Below are 25,219 nucleotides of genomic sequence, written 5' to 3' on the forward strand. Positions count from 1 at the left end.
GCAGCTCTAGTACAAAAAAAATTAAAGAACACACTATAAACAGAAGATGCACAATGTAGAAAAGTGGGAAACAAATTATTCTTAAAGTGGGGGAAAAGGATGAAAAATACACATTTCATACACATATGAAGCATTTTAATTAAAATACAAAACAAGGTTTTGAGAGTGATTTCTCCTAATTTGCACCTTAAGTCTGATACAGTCCGATATTATCCATATCAGACTCCAGCAGTCATTACAAGATCTTATTTTTACAGAAGTCAGAGAGGTACTGGTGTGATAGCACAATGAGTTTCTCAGAGGAGCTTTTAAAAAAAACAAAAACAAATCAGACCCCAGCAGAGGCAATATGACACAAACCACGTGTATAGAAGACATCATTCTGCTTTACACATCAAGGTTTATAAGAGAGTGTGTCAGTGTCAATTAACGGAACAATAATCATCAGAAGAAAAAGGAAGAAAACTGAACAGGCTGTAGGGATGTTTTTGAATATATATACATTTTTCACAGTTTAATAATAAAGTTGCTCAGCACCATCACTGAGTGCTAAGAGTCGGGGGAAAGAGTGAAGGCGTCAGGATGATTTCAGCTCAAGACGAGTAAACACAAACAGAGGTGGTCACAGCTATCACTGCCTCGTTAGAAGGGTCTGACGCACAGGATGTGCACAGCGGAGACAACGTGATGAATGAGCGGAAAACACATGATGGTATGCATGAGTGAACCCTGCACCGAGAGAATAATGGACAAACAGTAAATTCTCACTACCTCTGTGTCCTGCCCACACACGCTACTAGGCGGGCTAATAAATGCCACATATATATCAAGTCATAAAATGTAGCAAGTCACTGTTCATAGGCAGATTTTTATAGTACGGTAAAAAAATAGAAATGCCCACTTTACTCTCAACGCAAGCTTTCATATTCTACATTTCGGGGTTGAACCCTGAAACACAGGATCAGCCAAGTGGTCCTTTTCTTTCAATGTGTTTTAAAAGCTTCACGAAATCATGTGGTGCACTACTTAAAGACATGCAGCATCACATGTGGATAAAATGTGGCAAAGAGCATTAGAGCTCCCTTGCTACATCTTCTATGTTAAAAAAAAAAAACAGACAACATGTTTCGATGAAATGATCATTGTATTCTGTTTCTTCTTTGTTGAAAGTCTTTTTAAATAGACGTGCAAAGGTCGACACCACTGACTGCACTGTGAGGCCTGGTTTCTCTGACCTCCTGCAATTACAGGAGTGACACTGCTTCCAGGTTCTCTTTGATTATCGTGTCCATAACCACCTGGAAGACGACCTGGATGCTCGAAGTGTCCGTTGCTGTGGTGAAGTGGTGGTAGATGAGTTTGCTGGGAGTTGTGTTAAGTGACACAAAGGTGGCGGCGATGAAGCGGGCAGCTGAATCCACATCACAGTCTGCGCCTGGATGAAAAACAAGGAAGGAATCAGATTTTATGGCAAAACATCTGCCTCCCTCTCACAGAAATAAAAAGAGATTATAAACACTAATTCTGATGGACACGACTAGGACAGCAATATTGGACTTGCTGAAACAGAATGACTGTACAACATACATCTTAAAGTGTAAATGGTCTGCACTTACAGTATATAGCGCTCTTCTACATATTGGTACTTTACACTGCTTCTCATTCAAGCATTTGCACTCATAATCACGCACACCCACAGGGGAGCTGCTATGCATCTGGCCAACACTCACTGGGAGCAAATAAGTTGGGGTTCAGGATCTTGCTCAAGGACACTTTGAGCAAGACACTAGCTACGTTGAAACTGTCAGAGCTAGAGCCGGGGATCAAACCTCTACCTATTAGCTATGTCAGGGACAGGATGTCAAACACCTGGCCCCTGTCCTTCATACATGGCGTTATAGCGAACGTAACTGAACACTGAAATGAAGAAAACCAATTTTACCTATCACCAGGTTTAGGGGTTTCTCTGTTAGACAGTAACAGCCACTTTTAGGGAATTAATAGTTAAATTCCCAGCATTTCTTACATAATAGGTTTGTGGTGTTAAAGGGTGCATGAGCTCATGTGACGAGGCTGTGGGGGTAAATCAAACAGAAAGGTTGGGAGGGACTGTATCTGTCCTGTCATTGTATCTGAGGTCAGTGTGAAATAGATGCTTGCACTGCAGGCTGACCCCAATCCCAAGAGTTTTAGCATTTATATTGACATTTGCATGAGAGCAAAGAGGACACAGCCACTGTTGAGTCCACTGAGATGTGGGGAATGAAATTCAGAGCGGAGCGGATACAAAGAAATAACACAATCAGTGTGCTTCTGTTTGTGTGGTAGATATTTTAATATTTGTTATAAAAAGAAAGTTTTAGCACAATAGTATTAATGACTTTATAAGCAATTATTTTTAAACTGAAATATAAGCTAAGGACTGAAGATAATTGACGAGAAATGTTTGTTTTTTATGATTATTTATCTTTTTCAAATTACAGTGTAATATTCATAGTGCTCAGTGCAAGTTGTTCCTTGAGGAAATTTGTCACGTTGATGTTTGGTTAACTGCAACACAAACACACTGTCTATGAAAATTCATCATTATAGTGTAAAGTCTTATGTGAAGCACAATTTAAGTAAAAATCAAAGGTGAACACAGTTACAGCTACACCACAACAAAATGGTGCTTTCATTGAAGCAAAAAGGTGAAACTCAGGAGGAGATTTAATGGCTTCAGCTTTTAATAAAATGTGCTTTTTCAATTAGTTTTTCTGGATCTATCATTTCTGTGGTAGAAGACAGAAGTTGTTTGTTTGCAATATGCACATTATAGCCACTTTATGAGGTACACTTATACAATTTAATGCAATGCAACAGATCTGCAACTAATTCTACGTTTAGGTAGATTGTAATGTTCCGTTGACATTACTGGGATTATAGTTAGTGGTGGTACTGGACTGAATTAGAGAAATCCAGCTCAATATCATACTGTACTTAAAAGTGAAGTTTTCCATATAGTTTTAAAAGCAGAGGAAAATCATCACCACTGCAAACCGCAATCTTATTAATAAACCAATAACCATGTCAACCAGTGCACAACATTATTATGTTAGCGAAGGCAGAACCTATGGCTTAGCTATCTTATAAAAAATTGTTGACACTAACCCACCTGACTAGGTGATGTGGGTTGGGCACATGTACTGTATATGCATGACGCAATAAACACAATTACTCTCATCAGTCCTACCTTTAAACTGTGGCAGGTGCAATCGCAGATGTCGCCCAGAGTGTAAAATCTTCTCTTGAAAGAGGTCTATTTTGTTCATGAATAAAATCTGAAATAAAAACATACACACACACACACAGACAAATCATCACATGCATTTCATCCCAAACTAAAGACCTCATGTCCAGTGTGAAAGGAAAATCAATTAGAAAGATCAGGGGGAAAAAGGAAACATATCTGATTTGGTGACTCTCATCTAGCAGTGCAATAACAAACAAAACAACAAAACCAATAAATCAGTATTAAACTTTACTGTCCCATTTATTGCCATTTACAGATATTTATGTAAAAAAATGAAAATCAATAGGTGTGTTGACACCAGCTGTTGTCAACATGGTTGTGATGACTTTTGACCTGGCTCCAAACACTGTGCATTCGATCCCTCCGGTGTCTGAAAGAGCTCAGCTAATACTTTCCCAAATCTCCGTCTCTCTGCCGTTTTATTTTACTGCCTCTAAACTCAACTCCTGCTCATCTGTGACCAGTTTTACAGGTACTTTGTAGTCGACCAATTAAAACTATGACGAAGTTCTGTCTTTTCTGGCCCGTTTGATCGCAAATAATAACGAGGGAGAGATGAGATAGAGCAGATTTTCAATGAACAGGATGCGGAGCAACACTTTGGTGTGTAATTATCGCTGACCAGCCACAGTGAAGAGTTAATTGAGGTGGAGGTTACAAATTTTCCTCCCACGTTAAAAAAAGTATCATTAAACACTTTTGTTTAATGAGCCCGTTAGCCATGTTAACATGCAGACCCACACAACCTGCAAATAAACACGTCACACACAGACATTTAATTGCCTATTCAGCTCTAATGAACCCTCAAATAAAAAGTCTTTATGGTTACAAAAGAAGTATTTACTAGAGGAGATGGTTTGGTGCAACACTGAAACGTTCTTTTTAGGATCTTTGAGGTTTCATGTGTCTGTTGCAGAACCGACCATAAATGAAACATTGTATTTTGACTAATAAATCATCAACAATCTTGACATTTGGTCTTATTTGTACACAAGCTAACCAGATTTTTTTTATACCATTAGAAGGGCTTCTGGAAAAGAGCTGACAGAAGCTGACATGCAGTAGCGTATTCTTTAAGCGGGCTTTAAGTGGAATACATTGTACAAGCTTGTTTACGCGGTTGTTTTAATGTGATTACTTACAGGAAGGGGAATGGAAAAACACAGGGAAAATGTTGCCTCACCAATGGTCACCCTAATTACAACTTGCCGTTTAATTACGAGTGACAGAGGACTCAGACAAAGACAATAGGGCTGAAGCAGTGATCTGTGTGTGTGTGTGGAAACAGCGTTTGTGTTATTTTGTCTCATGGTGTCCTAGAGAACAAATGGAGCTCAACAATGTCTCCTCCATTAGCTCCACCCTCCAGCTGAACTGTCAGACTTAACTGTGGGCCCCTCCCTCTTCAGATTGACCTTGTTGTCTCAACCTTTTTGTCTCATGACTCCTAAAACAAAACTATATACCAGTCCTGTTCAGGGAAAGTGGTAATTAATTCAATTGAAGCAGAAATTTCCACTCAGAAAAAACTTTTGTGTATTTTTCTGCCAAACTAATTTGTCAAATACTATTCATGACTGAAATCCTGCAAAAGTAAAAACTCGTGGGTTTTCATGCTCAGTACTTGGTTTTGGTAAAAGCATGCAAACACCTAAGATGTCGGACATGGTAAATAAATGCAGCATATAATAGATATTAGCATGTTAACAAAGTGCTATGATTATTTGTCATTTGTGCATTGATTGGTCAATAGCATGTCAAGTAAGGGGGCTTCCCTTCAAAAGCCCTGCAAGAATTTAAAGATAAAAATCTAAGACGGAATAATCACTCGATGGTTGACACACATATTCATAACCCATCCATGTGCAATCTGCTGCCTGCTGACAGGTCTGCAGCCAGCTCCTCATCTCTACTTGAGTCAACATTAGCCAATGCTACCATATCACACCCAAAACCTGAACTTAGGGGGAGAAGTTTGACAATGAATAAGATCAAGTGCAATAAAATAAACAACGTCTCTGTCCATCTTGAACCCCCAAGATTGTGAAAAGTGCTATGCTAAACTGGTGGAGAACTGTTTTAAGCACTCGCAAGCTAAAAAGGCTGGAAACCACTTTTTTGAAGGAAACTCTCCTGGTTATGGTGTATGCTGTTTTAAAAAAAAAAGACACCAGGGAAAAGAAGATCATATAATTGTTGCGCTTTTATTATATTCATTTATCCTATTTCTGATACCTCCACCAGCAGAGAGCCCCATGACACACTTCTGCATGAACAAACAATCTCTTGCTTTACTATTATAGTGCCCAATGGATTCTTCACTATTAACTACATTATTTGTCACTTATTGGGCAACTCTCAGTTTTAAGATACTTTAAAATCCCATTTGTTTTGCTGAGGATGACGAAGTGGGTGAATGATAAATGTCTCACCATTGATGTGTTGCGGAAAAAGACGTTGTTGCAGATGGAGGAGAAGAGCTTAATGCTCTCCTGCAGACGATTCTGCAGAGAGAAGACAAGAGACAAGAACACCATCAGACAGCTGCAGAGGAGCTCATAAAGCAGACACTTGTCATTTTTAAAACCTGGTCTCTCAGGACAAAACATAATCCAATTGAGTGAGACTTAAGGGCATCTGGCTGGGTTGATTGGAGAGCATGAACTTGTGTGAGGAAGAACAGCTTGTACCACAGAGGGGTCTTCCACCAGGGTCATGTCGTAACCGCTGAGCGACACCACGAACAGTACTGCCCTGACATCTTCGAAACAACCAATCCACTTCCTCCGCTCAGTTCTTTGGCCTCCAACATCATACATCCTGCACAAAGAAAGGCGCAGAAAACAAGAACATTCGATAAGTTCACACAAATAGAGGAAATGTGCACAAGGGACCCACCATTTGTCGGCTATTTGGTGTTTGCCTGGTAATAAAACAGCTTCTATAGCTGAAACACTTCTATGTAATTTGTATTCTTTTACTTGTCCACCCTATTTAAAATGAGTGAGGTGGCTAAAACATTAGAACCACCTCTTTTTATAATGTTCTTTAGTACTTTTCTATACTGTTTAATTTGGAAACTACAAAATTACTATTAGCATACATAACCATATTTTAAACCAGAACTCTGTCTGCAGGATGATGTGAAATCATAAAGGACATCATCACCAGTGCACCATCATTCTAATGAGGGGAGAACATCTGTTTACTTATCATTCATCGAGCAGTAAATGCAGAACTTTACTTATATACAGAGAGTGTGTGTGTGTGTGTGTGTGTGTGTGTGTGTGTGTGTGTCTGTGTGTGTGTGTGTGTGTGTGTGAGACATGTAAGTATGACTGACATGTTCTTTACTACAATTCAATTTCTAAACGAATGGAGGGTGTACTTTCTGTGTGTTCATGACCTCTTATACTGATGGTATAGCCTATTGCAGTACCAAGGTCTAATCAATGACAGATTGTATTGGTTTTGGATAAGGTCAGATATTCTTCAAATGTGTGATTTACCCACAAACACACACGTTTGTCACGCATCTCTGCAGGCGGGTCTCCCCGCTTCTTCAATTTAAACCGAGACAATCACAACATTTTCCCTGAGACAATCACGACAGCACAAAGACTGTAAAGGTCAATGTTCTCGAAAAGGACCAGAGAGAAAAACACAAAAAGAATAAGAGCTAAAAAACTGGACGAGTGGAAAGAGACCCACAGATCAGTTTGTCCCACATCACCAACTTTCAAGGCCAGATGTGCCATCTCCCACCTTCCATTTGATTTGAGCATCCATCGAGTTAATGCAGCTCTTCATTGAGAAGGGAAATAAACATTCGGAAACACAAAAGCACAAACAGGGAAACAAACAGTTAAGGCGGTATAATGTAAAGAAGAGATAGAATTTCCGATGGATATTTTCCATTATAATTAAAGTCTGTCACAAAACATCTCAGTGAAACTGGTGCGTCACTAATCAAACATACTCACAAGCACATGTGCACAGGATCACCCTAATAACACGCAGTATGACTAATAATATGTGTGCTGCCTGCTTTGCAAGTGCACATGAGGTTACATTTTCGATTAATTCCTGCATCAAGAAACCTGTCATCACACGAGTCAGAAAGGACAGGTGTGTTTAAAATTGAGCAACTGATAAACATGTGAATAAACAATCAGTATTTGTTTCAGACAGAGGAAGACAGAGGTGTGTGCTCAGGACAGATGCTTGGTCACAAAATACCCAATCAGACAGACTTCTCTGGAAGAGAATTCACAGGAACACAAAAGTTACTGTATTACAATTCATCCTGGGACAGAGAAGAATTTCACTTCATGGCAACCATCATATCATATGATGGTTGATAAGATATGTTTTATTCTGGACCAAGAGGTGAACTGATATGCAGACAAACAGGTCAGAAGCACATATATCAGGTGTCATAGACTTAACGTGTCCTACTATATTTCCAGTCAAGGCAGAGAGTCTATAAGGAACAACTACCAGGTTGCATAACTGGATTTTTAAACTCAATTTAGTTGCACTTGTTGCCAACTAATTATTTCATGTCATTATTAGTTCCCTGGACATATCCTATAAATATTATACTTTATGCTAAGGCAGGTGTAAAATAAATTATATGAGTGTTACATTTTTCTTTTTTTCCTGGAGTCTTGCTGAAATGTTTTTCTTTTATAGTGAATGTTTCTGTCAAAGTTGCCCACTTGTGGCCATGAAAAAAACTTCATAAAACAATTCATCAGTTGAAATGGCACCTTAGGATGTTTTCACAGGTGTTCAGCATTTGTTTTAAAGGGTGAACTGATATGCAGTATTCTACTGCATCTAAGATTAATAATAATCTCTAATCTCTAATAAGAGTACTTTTCTTTCCAGACCACAGCTGAGTTCACCTCATCCTTTCCTCTCTTCCACCTTCTCACGCTTACATAATATTCACCCTAATATTCAGTGTTGTAATTGTTATCATTAGAGCAATTAATGTTAATGATGCAGGAGAAAACCCAGAATTTCTATTACACTGAGAGGTCAAAGGTTAAACAGGTTGTCTGTATGCAAACTAGGCTATGTCTGGTTGTGAAGTTGTGGCACACACCACCAGTTTCAGCCCGTTTGATTTTTATCTCCATCTGGTACAAAACTTTTTCTGTACAGACATTTTTGTTTGATGTGTGTTCAAGATCGGGGAAGAAATGTCTCCTCATTACAAACACTGACTAACAGTCTTGACAGTAGCCAATGAGATGGCAATCAGTCAGAGGGGTTTTACAGCTCGTCCACTTTACTTCCCACATAGTTAAGGTATAAATGCACAAAGCACATGGGTGAAAATGCATGAAAAGAAGAGGCAGAAAGATAAACTGATTGACTGAACAATATCGCACTACATTGAAGGTACGCAATGAGATTAGTTTGATTAGTAGTTTGAGAAAGTCATATATTTGCATTCTTTCTAAAAGGTGGATAAGAAAATGGATTCCAAAGAATATGGAGCCAGAGCCAGCAGGTTAAGATTCTAAGCAGGAGACACAACTAAGCTGGTTCTGTGCCATATAAAAAACCCAGACATTCATAGATTTGCTAATCTTAGCTAATCCTCATTTCACAAACAGATATAAGAGCTGTACTGACCCTCTCAACAACTGCTGCCAAGAAAAAAAAAAAAGTGTATGTCAAACTCTTTTAAAGCAGGCGTTCTCAGCCTGGTCCTCAAAGACCCCTGCTCCGCTTCTTCTCCAACTATCTCTGCACTACTCACTGCTGATTAAATGGATCAGGTGTGTTCAGTCAATCAGAAGCTAGAAGAGAGTAAAACTAATTTACTTTGTCCTGCCCCACTCCACCCTCAACGGAGATGGTCTCTACCAGGTTCTGATTGACCGAACACACTTGATCCAGGTACGCAGCAGTGGGTAGTGCAGCATTAGTTGACGACCAGGATTGAGAATTCACTAAACACATTTTTTTAAAGTTAATTAGAAAATGGCCATTAGTGAATTTACCTTGTTAAAAAAACTATTATCAGTTTTATGCTATTAAACAGACTCGTCTTTAACTTTATTCAGAAATTGATCGAATCTGATGTTTTCGAACAACAAGCTGTCAGCTTTTGAATCTGTAATAGCAAACTTTGGACAAGTTTGGAGGGTGTTTGGTCAGTTGACCAAAATCTTTTCACATTTACAAAAACGATCTAAACACAGGTGAGAAAGGGTAGGTGGTGGACAAGCCAGGAAATCTCTGCAGCACTTTTGAGGCAGATAAAACTAAAGCTTGATACCGCACTATTGCCTGTAAATAATAATAATTCCATTAACATAAAAGTTTTTTGAACTTTCATTTTTATTAAGAACAGCTCCATCTAAATCCATGTAAATATTTATCGTTTAGCTTTAATCGGAAACTTAATTTTCCCTGATTCCCTCTTTATTAGTTTGTTGCATATGCCTGCCTGTAGACAATATTAATCTTAATTTTAGCACTTACTTTAAACAACTGGCTATAATTAATACCAAAAAAAAAGCGGAAGCATTTTATGAACCATAACAAAATGATGTGGACATTACGTACCCATAAAATAAAATCATTTACAAAGGTGTTTATCATTAGGATATATTTGTTTGATTCTGATACATTATATTGTTAATATAAGCTGATTATTTTTATGGCATTTATACCCTGACATAACATGGTATAAGTCTAAAGAGACAGAGAACAGGACTGGAACAACACAAGGATCATGACTTTAACAACAACTACACCAATTCCCAGTTAAGTAGTTATGGTTTGCATTACAGACGTCCAAAGACATAAGTGGCGCATGTTTACTGCAGTTTAATTTGTAACTTATAAACTGCCAATAAGAGCAAAGACATTCTGCAGAAGTGCAAACATTGCCTGGCGCAGCCACACTCATTGAAATATAAAGCAATTCCTATATAATAGAAACAGGAGTGCAGGACACAGATGTTGGCTCAAATGAGAAACCTTGAGTATCAATAAACAAAGAGAGACGACTGTCTTTGGACTGAGGGAGACAGTTTCCCCATCGTGTGGCTGCAACCATAACCTTAATATATATGAAAGGAAACAAGCTGGAGAAGAAATCCACATTATGTTTTCATATCATCTCTGTAGTATGTGCTGCATTTTAAAACCTCAGCTGATTTTAAACCTAAACAAACACACAAATTATAATTACGAATGATTATATTATATCATTCCTCCTCTCAACAACAAGAAAACTTTCTTCAGTAAAACTAGATATTGTCCATTTGTGAATAGAAAAGTGTGTGCTGTATACCATCTGTCTGTTTTCTCTCTCCCTGACAAACAGTCTACGGAACCATAAACTATCGACTTCCAAATCCTTTTATTGTTGCTAAGTTTGAAATAATTACATCAACATATGCTAAGCTCTTCATCGACCCCAAGGGTTTGATCTTTTCAAGTCACAGACACATAAACACACAAATATGCACACTCAAGGTGCTGTGTGTCAATTAACTAACCCAATTATTTATCTCCTCAAAAATTTAGGCAGATTAATGAGCGGGTATGTGAGAGCAGGGAGCTTAGGCTCCATCCTGCAGCACCACCTGGGACATCATTTCCCCCACTCAGATCTGATACCATTACCTGGTGGCATCACCTTCACAATGCTTCAGATACAACTATAAATGCAAACAAATTTTAAGAAAAGCACAAACAATTGGCTTCCAACTCAGTGACGCAAACAGTAAGACTGCGAGGAAAAAGCCATGTTTATCTTCACAGGATGCGGTTACGATCAAAGTGCATCGTAAGCTTGTGAAACTTTTCCTGCTGTGAAGTTCTTCAACTGTTAAACTGAGTCAAATGCATGTGTTACATTTAGAGCAAGAACTCACACAAGTCAGCGGTATCCAGACACAAACAAGAAGCATTTAAATCTGACACAAATGCCCCAGACTGAAGTCTACTGCTGACAAACGAGCTTCATCTACAACATTAATATGCTAAACAGCGCTCTTATGAAAAGCTGAGGTAATGTGTTTTATTATTATTATTATTCCAGATGAGATGTTATGTCAAGCAGTGGTGAGGGGCAGGTTGATATGCCAAGATGAGAGAGGAGGAAGATATTAGTAGGAAAGAAGCACCAAGTAATGCAATTTTAGTGAGTATGATGACGTCTGACATCACACAGAGAAACAAGTGTGTTCAATGTATCCCTGTTAACCCTTGATGGCACATTGCCTTTCCAATAAAACCAAACCGTGTAAAATTACCCATAATCCTTCATGTTGTTGTGTTATATCTTTATGATTTGCTGAGAAGTATGTGGATCATTCTTTTACCTTATCAAATTGTAATTACATTTCTCTTTTTACGCATCAAGTAAAATATTAAACATCTACAGAGCGACTTCTAAGATAATTGATGATCTGCCATCACATTTGGGACAACAAAAAAAATCTGCTTTCATCAAGCTAATCAATAATTTCATTGACTCCCTCACTTTTCCTTATGTGTCCCTTGTAGTGGACAAGGTCAAAATTACAATTTGTAAAATTCGTTTGTTTATGACCACATACCTGCAAAGCAAATGACATTCATTTTTGACAAATTACATTTTTTGTTTAGCATTAAATCAAATAAATGTATTTTTGCATCCAAGTGGTCATTTAATTTCTTTACTGTAATAAGTTTTTTTTTTAACAAGAATGTGACAAATCGACAACCTCCAACCACATGCCTCCAATGTTATGCCTCCAATCACAGCGGTATGGAGGTATAACAAGTTTCATTAGTAATATATCAGGAAAATTCTGTTTTTTTTTTTGGTTTTACTTTTAAGTTCTTTTTAAGTCTAACTCTTTAGTTTCTGTTTTCAAATGTTACAAAGATTCAATCAAAAACCGACAGGTATAAAAACAATATCAGACTAATATATAATGTACAGTATCAATAACAGAAGAAATGACTGTTATAACAATTTTAGCATTTCTAAAATTGACTGTAGGGACTAAGTTCTTTTCTTTGAAGGCCTCATTTCTTTTTCTGTAAACAGTGCCATGATGTCCTTTACCAAAAACGTCTACATTTGTCTCATCTGTCCACAGTATGTTCGCCCATTTTTTAGCAACACTAAGGTGGTTGAGAAATCAAACTTCTTAATATCTATCACCCAGTCGTGACCATCAGCATCTTCAGGAAAAGAGTTCAGAATAAAGAATAAAGTAAAGTAGATGGTATTATGTGACACTGGCTCGTTGATTAGAGATGAATATTGTCATCTGACATCTGAGACTCCTGAGCTCAGATACCTGCCCTCTGCTTCTCCACTGATAAGACTGATCCACTGATGCTTTTGAATGTGTGTGCATTCAGCAGGTGATTGTAAAGCCAACTGATAGGTGCCATATTGACTTATTGAATGAAGTTAGCCATCTCCATCTCACATCTCGAGCCAATCACAGGGCTGCAAGCAGAGATAAGAGTGGCACAGCTAAAGAAGTCAAGTAATTGGGTAAGACAGGTGCTCCCAGAGAAGTCCAGGACAGACCTGATGGCAGCAGCTCCAAGTGAGTTAATAGCTGTGAGCACCTTTATTTTGTTGCATTACTTCTCACTAGACAAATGAAGAGTGACTACCTGAATATGAGGTGGTTGACTTTGAACTGGGTCTCTATCACGCCTGTCGTCCTCAGTCGTACTCGCAGAACATCAGTCTCTGTGGGCAGGTAGCTTGGGGATGTGATGCGGGTCATGTTCTCAAAGAAACTAGGAAACAAGGGAGAAGAAGGACGTATAGTGAGAGAGAGAGAAAAAGGGGGGGAAAGGTTAAAAACAGAGAGGAAACAAGAGGAAAGCGAGGGGAAAGGAAATTAATAACCTGCAGACATCTTGAGATCAAAAGAATAAAAGTACGTATTGGTAAGGAGGGTGTGTGTGTGTGTGTGACTCTGTCAGCTACCAGGTGGTTGGTAGGGTGCGCAGTGATAAGGTTGGAGCCCCAGGGGGCGCCGCAGCTCAGCACCATGAATATGTACACTGTGGTTTACCATAATAACACACTGAGGCTAAGCTTTCAAACACAAATTAGCTATTAATCCAGTGAGTGTAATAAAGTGTACCGTATGTCTGTGCACTCTGCGAGATGTGATCTTTTTCCAAACACACACACACACACACACACACAGTGAAGTCTCCACCTGCCTGAACTGCCTGTGACATTCTCGACTAGTCAACCTGAATAGGTTTCCTGGACAGCAACATACAACCTGCTGTTTAAAAAACACACAACCTGTCAGACAACATGAAAGTGTGTGTGTGTGTGTGTGTGTGTGTGTGTGTGTGTGTGTGTGTGTGTGTGTGTGTGTGTGTACACAGACGTTTGTGTGTACTTCTGCCTTTGTGAGGACCATTCTCACTTTTCAAAGAGCATTTTTACCAAAAGGCTGTGTCATATGATTTTTAGGAAACTGAACAAATTACTATATTAATTTGTATTTATTATTGTGCACACATGAGAACTACTACTACACTACAGCTGTGTTTTTCTCTCCACTAAATCTGGTAAACACTCCATTTCCCTAAGCAAATGTGTTTGTGTAGCACAATTTTGTAGTTTTTTCACTTAAAACAGCTGCTGACTGATGCTGTGAACACTGCTGATGAGAGCAATGTTTGCAGACCAAAATAGTGATTTTTTTGAGTTAAAAGGCTGTAAAACTCACATATATATGTATGTAAATGTTGATTAAAGCAACTTTATGGGTTACGACTTGCACAAAGATCAACAGCCTTCAGTTTGTCCCTTCAGGGGCCCCCACACGGAACATGTTCCGCACATTAATTCGGCATTGGTTTTAGTTTTTTATTTTTTGTTTTTTTTTTAATGCAGGAAGTCCTTCCTGCAGCAACCCTCCCATTTTTTTTCCGGGCTCATGACTGGCACCAAAGTCGCCCTTAGTGGCTGGGTGGGGCAACACTTGGTGGTATTCGTATACATATATACAAATATATATATGTGTGTCTGTGCAATTCTGTCAGAAAATGCAACCCTTTTCTCAGAAAATTGTTCCAATTGCAAATGTTTTGGTATTCATCTCCTTATTGTTTTTTTGTTTGCAGTGGAACAACACAAAAAAGCAGAGAAGAAAAGTCAAACTTGATAAAAAGGGACTGGACAAAATTATATCCACCTTGTCAAAATTGTTATAAATAATTGCTTTTCAAACATGTGATTCTCCTTTAATTTGTATTTAGACACAGCTGTGGGAAGTAACAGGTGTGGGCATTATAGTAATCACACTTATAACCAGTTAAAATGGAGAAAAGTTGACTCAACCTTTGTGTTGCGTGTCACACTGAGCATGGAGAAAGAAAGAAGTGTAAAGAGGTGTCTGTGGATTTGAGAGAAGAAATTGTGGAACCATCTCAAGGCTGCAAGTCCATCTCCAGAGATCTTAATGTTCCTATGTCCACTGTGTGCAATATCATCAAGAGACAAAGAGACACCACTGCTGACTAAAAGGCATAAAAAAAGCAAGACTAGACTTTGCCAAAACGTATGAAACAAAACCACAAACCTTCTGGGTGAACATACTGTAGACAGATGAGACAAATGTTGAGCTTTTTGGTAAAGGACATCATGGCACTGGCTACAGAAAAAGAAAAGAGGCCTTCAAAGAAAAGAACACAGTCCCTACAGTTAAACATGGTGGAGGTTCAAAGATGTTAAGGGGTGGCTTTGCTGCTTCTGGCACTGGATGCTTGACTGTGTTAATGTTATCATGACATCTGATGATACTGAAGACTTTTGGGGCGCAATGTAGTGGCCAGTGTCAGAAAGCTGCGTCTTCACCAGAGGTCATGGGTCTTCCAGCAGGACAATGACCCAAAACACACTTCAAAAAGCACTCAGAAATGGTTCCAAACAAAGCGCTGGAGAGTTCTGAAATGGCCATGAGTCCACATCTGAATCCCATAGAGCAAATGTGGAGAGATCTCAAACAGCAGTTGGGAGAAGGCATAGTTCAAGTTTGAAAGACCTGGAGCAGTTTGCAAAAGAGAAGTGGTCGAAAATTCCAGTAGAGATGTGTAGGAAACTCATTCATGATTACAGGAGGCCATTGATTGCAGTTATTTTTTTCAAAGGGGGACCTACCAAATATTAAATTAAGGGTGCCAATAATTTTGTCCAGTGCATTTTTTGTGTTCTATAATTGTATCAAATTTGACTTTTCTTCTGTTTTTTGTGTTGTTCCAAGGGAAACAAAACTGCTACAATTTTATGAGAAAAGGGTTGCATTTTCTGACAGAATTGCAAGAGTGCCGATATTTTTGGCCACTGAAGTATATATTATAATAACCCCTCATAACACAAGAAAACTGTGTGTGCTAATGTGTGTGTAAAAGAAAGTAGAATAATAAATACGATTTACTAAACCTAGGGGTTTGTTTTAAACTGACTTCACCTGTGTGGTTATTTTGCCCTCTGTAACCTTTTTTTTGATAACTGATTTCAGGAACTAATTTCGTGGATACAATCTCATCATTTCTAATAGAAATAAGGGGATGCCTAAAGAAACACCCAAGTTTTTAATTTTAAGGTTGAGGAAAGGGTGTCTGGAGTGATGGTCCTCACTAGCATAGAAGTACATACATGTGTCAGTGTGTGCCTGAGGAGAGCAGTGATGGGTCGTGGGGATGTGCAGTGGTTCTCAGCGGGTTCCAGGTGGCCTGTCGGTGTAGATAACCACCGAGACGAGGCCTCTAGCTGGGGTAGAGGATGAGAACAGACAGCCTCGTGGTGGCTCCCAGCTCTGTCTTACTTTTATATCACACACGCCATCCGCTTTACACTTTCATTATTGTGCCTGCACACATTTGACTCCTTCTTAAATATGCACATTCTTAAGCATTTTCTGTAATCACATTTAGTCATACATCTGAGTTTCAGTTGTGTGTGTGTCACATACCCAAACCAGTAAAACATATACATATACATAGCTCAAACATAGTGTATGAATGTATAAAACTACAGTGAAGATACATGCAACTACCATTTACTCTGGTCTGTCTCCCTTCCTCTTTCTTTTCTCATCTCTAAACTCTAAATGTCAGTGACAGCAAACATCAGCTGCTAAGTCCAGCTAATTGGACCCCTGCATCTCCTAAGCTCAGCAGGAGAGTGAGTGCTGGAGGAGTACTCACTACAGTGCCGAGTCATTCAGCTCATACTCATATCCCCGGACCGCTGCAGCCCTCACCCCTTGGTCAGCCCACAGACAGGACAGGGCGTGGCCCAGGAAAGGAAACAGCACCTGTTCTTCGTCAAAGCACCGCCCACACGACAGCACAGAATGGGCGTGGACCTACATGAAGAGACAGAGACACATAAGTGGATGGATGATCATAGAGGAACCGGGGCCAGATGAAAAAAGGGATGCAAGTCTATGCAACAGAAAAGTTTATGAGTCTGTCTTTGCTCTCCAGACATGTTAATCAGTGAAGATAGCCAAATGAATGGATATGCACACAAACACAAAGATAAACAAAACACACACACACACACACACACACACACACACACACACACACACACACACACACACACTGCAGTGATAGTTAATAGAGGAAATACTTTGATCATCATCTCCCAGCAGGATGTGCTGAGTGGGTGGATGAGCTCTGATAACTGTGACAATGTAGTTCAAATGAACCACCCACCAATCATTTCACTTTCTGCTCTTGCCTTTGCAGACACATTGTTGCCACATGTGTGTCTTTTGTGTGTTGTGCCTAATGCAACAGTGCAAAGATTCTGCTCTCTGGTGGAGCTCTGGGTGCAGTGCACGGTACGCAGCTACCTAAACCTCTCAATGAATCTGAACAGAAGTAGCGCATTGCCAGAAGACTGGAAGAAAGAAACCAACACAGACATGCAGACACACCACCTTGTTCCTGCTGTTGGCCAGGTTGATCCGAAGAATGCCCATGCCGTGAAGGACAAACTTCATGGAGGTCAGGAGGTTATCCAGTACTGCAGGCTGCCAAACAACAACATTTAGAGATAAAGTTAATCAAGAGCCACTGCAACTAATCATAAACACAAAAAACAAAACATTGATCACACTTCACAACTGTAAAAGAATATTTTGGGACATATTCTCAAACAGTGAGATGAGGATACTTCCGCCAGTACGTCTGTGTGTTAGATATAAAGCCTTTAGCAACAGTTCACATTAGCTTAGCACAAAGAATGGCTCTGTCAACTTAGCACCTCTAAAGCTCACTAATTAACACGTTAACACCAAAACAAATCAAACAGTAAAATTGACACACTGTGGCTTCACAGGGGGTGATCACTTCACAGGGTGCAGTAAATAGAGACTATTAGGGTTGTATTGTAGATAATTTCTGTGCTTAGATGAATAGGAAACAGCATTAAACAAGGTAAGAACCTGGAGTCTACTTGGAGAACTAACATTACTAAAGTTTACAACATGTACCGCAGAGACCAGTCACCCCGATACTTATGCAATCAATTATTTTTTGTTCTATATTTTTAACTAATCTAAATGGTAAATGGTCTGCACTTGAATAGTGCTTTACTACCTTATTGCTACCTAAATCTCTTTTACTCTGCTTCTCATTTCACAATCACAATAACACACATACTCATGGACCTGTGGGGAGCTGCCATGTAGCTGGCCTGCACTTACTGGGAGCAACTAAGTTGGGATATAGAGTCTTGCTGAAGGACAATGTGGCATGTGACCAGAGGAGCCAGCAATCAAACCAACAACCCTTGGATCAACAAATGTTGATCTGAGCTGAGCTACAGTCACCCCAAAATAATACTAATAATTAATAATAATTTTTTGCATGAAATTATTCTGTTGATCAGTGTCAAAAACAACAATATTACATAATTAATCAATCCTGAATCCATAAAAAATCTAAAGGTGAAAAATACTAATGTGGCGGTTAATACTTTGTTATAGGCATTGTATATGTACTAGTTTATGTAGGGAAACACGTGATTGTGTGCATCATACTGCACGTAAGTGACTGAACAGAAAGAGTCACTACGAAAGTGTGTGTTTGTGTGTGTGTGTGTGTGAGTGTGAGAGACTCTGCTGCCAGAGATAAGCTGCACATTCCATCACGATTCTATCACAGTCTGATCGCTCTCCTCCCTCAGTGTGTTTCTGAGTCTAGACTGACATGAGTTGCTCTCCCAGTAAAATGTGTGAGGTGAGATAAGTGTGTGAGCTGTCGTGACTTCATTGTGAGCACAGCAAGGCTGGGCTGAGGGCTGCTGACACCTCAGCATCAAGGACAAATTAGTCTGTTTTAGGAGAGCCATTAATGACAGCACAGCATTGATTTGTGTCAGAAATAAGCTGCTTCATGTTTTGTCTCCTATTGCCTCCCCATCACTGTCACTATCAGATATGAAACTTGTATCACACAACATTTGTTACACAATAATAACATTTTTATTGTCATAAGAACAGTAAATACATCTTTGTGGCACAGTTTATGTGTTTCACGACCATAAACAACATTAAAGTCAGTGTGATGGCAGTCTGGAGGTTTGAGAAGTGCAACTAAAATCCAAGAAAATCACTGGAAAACCTCAGGCTGCAGGGAGTGTTTATGAATACGGCTTTCAAGTATGAAAAGTGGAACTCTTTGAGTAGAACGGAGACACTGCTGAAGAGAGAAGGTTTTTAAAGGATAAAAAAAAGTCAAGATATTTTCTTCTAATGTAAACTTCACTGGTTACAAATATGCTTGGTTAATGGTGTGTGACTTCTATCCAAGCACTTTTTCTTATTAACTCAACAGTGTTCTGCTGATGTGATTACAGGACAGTTTCCTATATCAATTTTTTTTTTTTCCCACAAATAACTTTTGACCACAGATTCAAATGTACCATATAGGGCTGTGACCACTAGTGGAACTGTGGTGCATGTGAACAAGGAGAAGCCACATGCAAATATAAAAGTGGATGGGCAAATGTGGCAGTATAGATATTGCATCTTGATATGTTTAACATTTGGTGGTGGCCAAGTCCAGAGAAAGAGTGCTAAGCTAAACTCTGCAGGCTGGCTTACAACACTCAAACAATCATTTGTGAGTTTAGTTTTAAGAGGAAGGAAACATGATCAACTCATCTGTTAATCCTCAAGGGCCACAATGTGTTTTCATGAGTATCTGAGTGGTTAAAACTAGGTGACTAGAAGCAGAAGTCTACTGTAGATTGTTGTATGTTTGAGGCTGTTTGCACTTTGCAGTATGGCATTCACAAATCATAAAAAACAGAAAGTTTCTCAGAGTCACCATACTGAAAAGCTTTACACAACGTTACAAATTATGATTCTAAAAATAATTGTGGAGCTATATAAATAACTTTTACCAACCTCAGCAAAACTACAGGTCTACATGCACCAGAAAGGCAGAATTTAATGCAGGCCTACTGCTAGCTTGCAGCCTTTGACACAAATGTTGTCCACAAATGACTCCCTCCTTCTTCCTTTCCTCCCTCCACCTTTGTTCTTTCTAACAGCTTTTTCCTAGCTCCTCTCTCTGTGGCTTAAGGCTTATTCTGATGTTGACAGTGAAGAAGGGAGGCACAGACAGAGCAGGGAGGTCATGGCTGACAAACAGCTTTTTGCCAGTTTTCGCAACAAAACCAAATGTGGTATTTCCTCTGATAGAACAAACACTGAGACTTCTTTAATTTTCACTTAAAATGCATCCTCACACACACACACACACACACACACACACACACACACACACACACACACACACACACACAGCCTGAGGCCACAGGTGTCTCATTGTATGGTAATCCGAATCCTCCAAAAGCTTTACGTCACCAAGCTGGCGATAAGGATGGAGTAAAACAACACCTGCTTTCATAAGTGTCTGTGTGTGTCTATCAGGTTCAAAGGAAGTCCAACAGACAGAAACCTCGAATGCTCTATAATCTTTGTTTACTTTCAGCTTTTAATACTCCACCATCAAGGCCAGGGTTTAAAGTATTGTGGGAATTTTGCGGTACACTGTACATCAGTGGAGATATTAGAGCTCTCATTACCACAGTGTAATCTCTAAATCCAGCCAGAGATACACTGAAGTATCGCTATTGTTCAGCCATAGTTAGCAGTTGTGCTGCCTTGGAGGATTTGGTACCAAAACACTACAACATCGAAGAATGTGGCCAAATAGGCTGTGGCCTGGTATTTAATCATTAACCACAGACTGTGACGCCAACAATGAGAAACGAAGTACATGAGTGAGGGTGTAAGTTTTTAGCTATGTTGATTTCACAAGACAAAGCCTCACAGTGCATCACATTTGTATCTCTGTTGAGACAAATGCTCATATGAACACCTGAATCAACAAAGAGGCTTCCCGCCTGAAAAAAAAACAAACTGAGTTCATAGATGTTAACCACTGCCTCACCAGCATGTGCACACGGGCACAGAAAGCCTCACTTCTGTTGACACAGAGAATGTGGTGGAAGAGAATTAGGGCTAAAAAAAAAAAAAAAAAAAAAAAATCAGTCGATCCACAGTAAAAACACTGTCACGCCCTCAGGCTACAAATAAAGGAGGGATGAGACAAAGAGAAGCCCCCTTCCTACCTTTCCTTCCACTATTCCTCCCTAGCAGGCTGTCCTGTCGTGGCCCTAATACAATCCAAGCCTGGCTTGATGAGCCACAAACAGCCGGGGAAAAAAAATAAAGAAATGGAGTTTTGTCACTGTGCCAGCGTAAAACGTAAGAAGCTGTCCAGTTCAGCGCAGGGTCAAACTGTTTACTATGGCACTGGTGCAAACTAAGGAGACGAGAGATAAACACAGACACACGTGTGAAAAGATGCACTCAGGCCTGACAAAGAACAATGAGCTCATATGTGTGCAAGTGTGTGCAGGGGAGGGTGTGTGTGTGTCTGTGTGTTTGCTGTGGGAGGTTTGGATGGTCATGGTAGTGAAGGGAAGGGCGGGTCTGTGGCTTAGTGTCGTTTTTCCAGTAGAAAATAAGGGTGTCACCTCGAAACAAAGGCAAAGCCAACTGACAGCAGTAAGAACAAAAAAGATTTTACTACTGGGGGAAAACATGTGTTGACACATGCTTTCACATGAAAAATATCTTTGTGTACGGATTACATGGTTGTATTAATACTACATAAAGGGGAACTGAAATGTACTTTGCCTTGATAAAGCTGGAAAGACCAGGTTCAGTTCCTGATGGGTGCACTGCAATGCGTAATCTTTTTTTTTTTTCGTACGTAACCATATTCAAGTGTTTCAGGAAATGTCAGTCAGTCAATGAAGCTGTTAAACAACTTGAAAAGGGAAAAATCCCATAGACTACAGAATGAGGTGTGGCATTCCTGCTCTCCAGAGGATGAACTATAGGAACAATCATCCAGTTACAATTTAACTGTGCCCAATAAATGATATTCCCATCAGCCCTATATGAACTTTAGTGTTAATTATCAAATATACACCATGTCACACCATCATCATTATCATCAGCGGTAAGTACAAGCAGCCAACTGGGAGACTTTAGTCCTATCAGCATCATCAGCATCAACATCTAAGTCAGAGACATCAGGAAATTCTTCGCTGACGTCTTCAACTTAGAGAAAACTTCCCAAAGACACGCACATGTACAATTACTAGACGTTAAAGAAAATCCATTACTTCTAATACCGTCTAATTAGGAGCTTATCAGCTTTTGCTTTGTAAAGTGCTGCATGTACTGTATGTGACACAACTAAAGTAGCTAATCTAGGTTATTTACAGTATCTGGTGCAACTGGGGCTAAACATTTTGGAACAATGTGTGAACTCATGTTGAAATACAAAGTGTTTGTCCTGTTCTCCCCATTCAGCCGACACTGTGAGTACAGGATGCGATGCTGGACATGGAAACATTTAACCTGCTACAGAAGCACTCCGATGCCTGCAGACAATATACATTAGAGAGAATATATAACCTCTCACCTAATTCAAGCATGTTTTTTAGAAAATAGGCCAACAAACAAAAAAACAAAAAATGAAAAAGACATGATTAATCACACCAATACTCAATAATTCAATACTCTGTACCAAAAGTTACTGAGGTTTGATCCCCATCCCAACTCAACCAGTAAACGAAAGGCTTCACCAGCGCAGTTCAATGAGAGAGAGCATGATGCTTGACTTGACAAGAGTGAACTGCAGACAAGGTGACTGTTATGAGACATGAGTGGGAGCAGAAGGAGAGACAAGAGCTGAGAAGGAGCCGACGCCTCTTTAATATCTAGGAATGCATTCAAATGTACCAGCTGCCTGAATAAACAGCTGGGATCTTAATATGTCCCATCACTTTGAGAGTGCATAATCCTGACCAATGAACCAAACAGGGGAAATACTGTTTAGACAGTGTCAAAGGACAGTCTGACGTAGATATTACCTGTTGCATGCACAAGCACACACAACACGTGGGTTTGAAAACTGGCTCTAGACATGTGGAGTGTGAAAAAAAATTGTGAATTGTAGCCAAGTGGGTTCAAACTTCATCTTCATGCATAAAGCTTCCAGTAACTGGGCTGTATGTAGGCAGAGAGACAGAACAGGTATTTAAAGTATAATGATGAAGACAGACAAAGTTCTTGTCTGTCGTCACATGCTCATTATGATTAGGTATTACAGAAGGTAGGAGACAGGCAGAGAAAATGAGGAAGAGATACAGAATGGTAACAGGAAAGATGGGCAAGACTTTGTGGTGGTGAAGAGAAGCCTTTCACTAAAACCAAGCTGATATGAAGTAAACTGTGTGTGTGTGTTTTGAACCATTACAATTCTCTCCACCCCATCCATAATACAATGGAGGATTTTGGCTTTCAGTCGCTGTCAACACAACACAACACACACACACACACACACACACACACACACACACACAAGCATCTGCAAGCAAAACCACTGCATACCAACTTGGATCTGATCCTGAGTATCATGAGAAATATCTGTCCCCCCACAGAAACTCATTTCTCATTTTTCATCTCATGTCCTGTTCATCTCCGGCACTGACTCATCACATTATATCTCCTCTAACCCAACAGAAACTAATGCCACATTGGTCTTAGGGCATTCTTAGTTTTAGACAGAAATGTGTTATCCAACTGGGTACAGCAACCCCTAAACCCACTGTGTGCTAATAGAGTGTTATCTGATAACAACATAGGCATGGTGATACAGGCTGTATGTGTGTGTGTGTGTGTGTGTGTGTGTGTGTGTGTGTGTGTGTGTGTGTGTGTTTCTAACCTTAAAGCTCATTAGCTCTTGCATAGTGAAGCCATTACTGTGGATGATCTTCATCTGTTTAACCAAAGTGCTTTTACCGCTCTCTGCTGCACCTGGAGTAGGATGTGGATAATGGTTAAATTGAGCATTTGTTTTTACCATTTATTAGAGATAAAACATTAGAAACGTGCATCTGTTTATTTGTGGACAGGAGTTCCTAGGAAAAAATGGATTGTATGATGAGGCATCCAAAGGAAAATCTGCATACGCTCAGATCGTCCCAGGGCCAAAGTGCTGTCAGGTGAGTTTAAAGTTAGCTGATATGAGGACGGGCAGCTGCAGTCTCACCTAGTAGGAGTATTTTAACCACATTCATTTCCCGTTTGGCGTATTCGTACAGGTCTCTGTCTATCTTGGCGCTGTGTGTCCTCGCTTTCTTCTCCTCCTCTGTAATTTCGGTACCGAGGCACAGTCCCATCCTGAGCACTCATCCCCTCCCCGAGCCCAGACACACAGGGAAACACGAAGCTTGCAACGAATCCAAACTGGAATCAGCCAGAGTTTGTCTCTGCAGCCTGCATGCTCCGCACTCCTCTGCTATACTGGTAAACCTACAGGGTTACTGTGCACGAAAGTTGACTCGATCTCTGGAGGGAAAAAAAGTTCACACCAGCTCCGAAACATCTTTCAAAGTCGCAAAGTTTGCGTATGTACCCATACGTCTGTTCCCAGCAGCGAAAACACCGAAGCGTTCACATCCCTGTGCGCCACAGAGGTTCAAACTGCTCCACCGCCTCGACAAATCCCACATAGTTCAAAAAGTGCCTCCTCCCACTGCTGCTGCGCGAGGCTGCCCAGATGGAAAACTTCTGCACTTCCTTGGGAAGTGACGTACCTGGGACAAAACCGCTGATTGCGCAAATCCAAATCTACCTGTACATAGAAAAAGCAGTAATGAGGTCACCTACTTTTACATATATACCATTTCTTTCAGTTTCTATCTCAACAGTCATTCGCAACTCACGGTCATTAGTTACTTTACAGTTTAAATACAGTGAACTTATAGAATTCACCCCATTTCAGACATCCAACCAGCATTTCCCAAATCTTTTGATTTCATCGTGTGTCAGATGTCAGTTTGTTTCACCAAAGAGAGAAGCAGAAAGTTTGAAGCCCCACTATTGCTCCCCTCGACTGCATTAGTATTTAATGCTACTGGAGAAAAAAGTATTTTAACCGGAACTTAAAAACAGCTGAGTTGATTGTTAGGATGTTATTTTACTTTTTACTGTTATTTTCATCCATTATTCTTGTCTGTTTGTATTGTTCTTGGGTTATTTTATCAATCTTTGTCCTTATTATACAGAACAACAACAAACTGAACTTGAACTTCTGAACTTGATCAGGCCCCTGACTGGTAATGTTTCTGACTGCTCTGCTGTTTTCCCTCTGGTATTTTATTTAGTCGAAGATTTAGAGGTCTGAAGGGGTCAAAGTATTTCACAACAAAAAAAAGCACACACAAAAATCTGGTCTAGCTTTTTTTCTTAATATCCATTCAGTCCTCCAGTTTAGGGAACCACAGGACTGAGGTAATCGTCACCA

The 25,219-nt window shown here is 39.7% G+C and overlaps 1 protein-coding gene across 3 annotated transcripts; it reads right to left on the minus strand.

Annotated features, from left to right (window-relative positions):
- Nucleotides 1-319: 319 nt before the first annotated feature.
- On the minus strand, nt 320-24,451 carry gnav1 (guanine nucleotide binding protein (G protein) alpha v1). Of its 3 annotated transcripts, none has more exons than XM_067497991.1 (9): nt 23,963-24,451; nt 23,636-23,727; nt 17,254-17,349; nt 16,514-16,674; nt 12,947-13,075; nt 5,983-6,112; nt 5,725-5,796; nt 3,233-3,320; nt 320-1,435 (listed from the first exon to the last, which is right to left on the minus strand). In XM_067497991.1, exons 1-9 carry the CDS (start codon nt 24,090-24,092, stop codon nt 1,245-1,247), a joined length of 1,089 nt encoding a protein of 362 aa, XP_067354092.1. In that variant the 5' UTR covers nt 24,093-24,451; the 3' UTR covers nt 320-1,244. The 3 variants fall into 3 exon arrangements, with proteins under 3 accessions (XP_067354092.1, XP_067354093.1, XP_067354094.1); XM_067497992.1 differs by having other exon boundaries at nt 17,257-17,349; nt 23,963-24,450; XM_067497993.1 differs by lacking the exon at nt 17,254-17,349 and having other exon boundaries at nt 23,963-24,450.
- Nucleotides 24,452-25,219: the final 768 nt, after the last annotated feature.

The sequence above is a fragment of the Channa argus genome, chromosome 3 (assembly GCF_033026475.1).
Source record: "Channa argus isolate prfri chromosome 3, Channa argus male v1.0, whole genome shotgun sequence".
NCBI lineage: Eukaryota > Metazoa > Chordata > Actinopteri > Anabantiformes > Channidae > Channa > Channa argus.

What these genes read in the sequence shown, in the direction of transcription:
- gnav1 (XM_067497991.1), bottom strand. Translation starts at nt 24,092, where the DNA reads ATGGGACTGTGCCTCGGTACCGAAATTACAGAGGAGGAGAAGAAAGCG. An exon ending in GTCAACCACCTCATATTCAG is followed by an intron (nt 6,113 to 12,946) that starts GTAGTCACTCTT and finishes TTCTTTGTGCAG; the next exon opens with GATGTATGATGTTGGAGGCC. An exon ending in TGGTGGAAGACCCCTCTGTG is followed by an intron (nt 5,797 to 5,982) that starts GTACAAGCTGTT and finishes TTCTCTCTGCAG; the next exon opens with AATCGTCTGCAGGAGAGCAT.